The 1,753-nt window shown below is 49.1% G+C and overlaps 1 protein-coding gene across 1 annotated transcript in view; it reads right to left on the bottom strand.

Annotated features, from left to right (window-relative positions):
- The window catches only part of EFTUD2 (elongation factor Tu GTP binding domain containing 2), a 32,584-nt gene that overhangs the window by 26,097 nt on the left and 4,734 nt on the right, over positions 1-1,753 (bottom strand). The window contains exon 5 of the mRNA XM_012803022.2: positions 294-376. Within this exon, the coding sequence (XP_012658476.1) occupies positions 294-376 (83 nt within the window). The remainder of the gene's footprint in view (positions 1-293; positions 377-1,753) is intronic.

The following is a 1,753-nucleotide window of genomic DNA, read 5'->3' as shown; positions in this document are numbered from 1 at the left end:
GCCACCTTAGGTGTATGTGGCTGGCGCCTTAGCCACTGGAGCCACAGGCGCCGAGCCTGTTTTGGTTTTAAATCATTTCGGGCCTGGGCTGGGGATTCGAACCCGCCACCTTAGGTGTATGTGGCTGGCACCTTAGCCGCTTGAGCCACAGGCGCCGAGCCACAAATCTGAATCTTAATCCCATAGACTTTCATGTTCTCTGGCTTCCAGCTCTCCCATGTGCAGTGTGTGTGTATGTGTGGGGAAGGGAACCTAACAGTGGAGAGGTTCTAAGACAGCTGAGTCTGACTCACCCCTTCAGCAGCATCAATGAAAAGGACCACTCCATCTGAGATGCGTAAGCCAGCTGTGACTTCATCAGAAAAATTCACGTGTCCTGAAAAATAGATACATGGTAAGTTGCCACTTGGTATAGGATGAGGCAAGATTAACTTGGAGGATAACTGCAAGGCTTGTGAACCTCCAAATATCCTTACCTCCTGCCAAGCTTCCTGCAGTGTATAAACTCCCTTCATTAGAGTCACATTCTCCCATTACTTTCTTCTGATTTTTTTTTGAGACAGAGTCTTATTATGTCGCCCTCGGTAGACTACTGTGGTGTCACAGCTCACATCAACCTCAAACTCCTGGAGTTAAGTGATTCTCTTGCCTCAGCCTCTCTTGTATCTGGGGGGAGGAGTACCCACCACAATGCCTAGCTATTCTTTTGTTTTGTTTAGCAGGCTCGGGCCGGGTTTGAACCCACCAGTCCCAGTGCATGTGACCAGTGCCCTAACTGCTGAGCAACAGGCACCGAGCCTTCTTTTTTTCCTTGTTTTGGAGATAGTGTCTCACTCTGTGGCCTGGGTAGAGTGCCGTGGCATCATAGCTCATAGCAACCTCAAACTCTTGGGCTTAAGTGATCCTCTTGCTACAACCTCCCAAGTAGCTGGGACTACAGGCACCTTCCATGATGCCTGGCTAGTTTTTCTTATTATTATTATTTTTTTTTAGTAAATAAGGGGTCTCAGAGTCTTGCTCTTGATCAGTCTGGTCTCTAAGTCCTAAGCTCAGGCAATCCACCCACCTTGGCCTCTCAGAGCTCAACCCATTATGCTTTTATATAGGAGACCTCCATACATAAAAAACAGAGAAGTATTTCTCCCAGAGGATGTAACAAGCTCATACTCACACACCAGCTTAATCTAACCAACCACCAGCAAGCAGAGCTCTGTGGGAGGTAAACCAATCTGGGGACATAAGAAGGGCAAAGGCAGGCCCGGAGCATGGTGTGCCACTCAAAGAAGATGGTTCCTGGCAAGGCGCTGTTGGGGGACAGGTGTGGAGAGGTATCAGGGCACTGGGTGTGATGAAGGCTAATTAGCCAAACATCGGCCCTTTCCATAAAAGAGTCGTCCACAGGGTAAGGGGTGCTATTCCCATGGTAATCTGTATGTCCATTAGTCTTCTTCAAAAGCCTGAGAGTGCCAAGACCAGGGACCAGGTCTCACTCACCTTTATCTCCCCAGCAGCTAACACAAAGCCTGACACAGGCGAGAAATGAATGAACGAATTAACATTCTATAAAATTTAAATATTCTCTAAGGCGCGAGCCACGTACACCTAAGGTGGTGGGTTCAAATCCCCAGCCCGGACCCGCCAAACAACGACGGCTGCAACCAAAAAATAGCCAGGCATTGTGGCGGGCGCCTGTGATCCCAGCTACTTGGTAGACAGAGGCAGGAGACTCGCTTGAGCCCAGGAGTTGGAGGTT

The sequence above is a fragment of the Otolemur garnettii genome, unplaced genomic scaffold, assembly GCF_000181295.1.
Source record: "Otolemur garnettii isolate 467f Iridium unplaced genomic scaffold, OtoGar3 scaffold00018, whole genome shotgun sequence".
In the NCBI taxonomy this organism is placed as follows: domain Eukaryota; kingdom Metazoa; phylum Chordata; class Mammalia; order Primates; family Galagidae; genus Otolemur; species Otolemur garnettii.
This window is presented reverse-complemented; position numbering and strand designations above follow the sequence as displayed.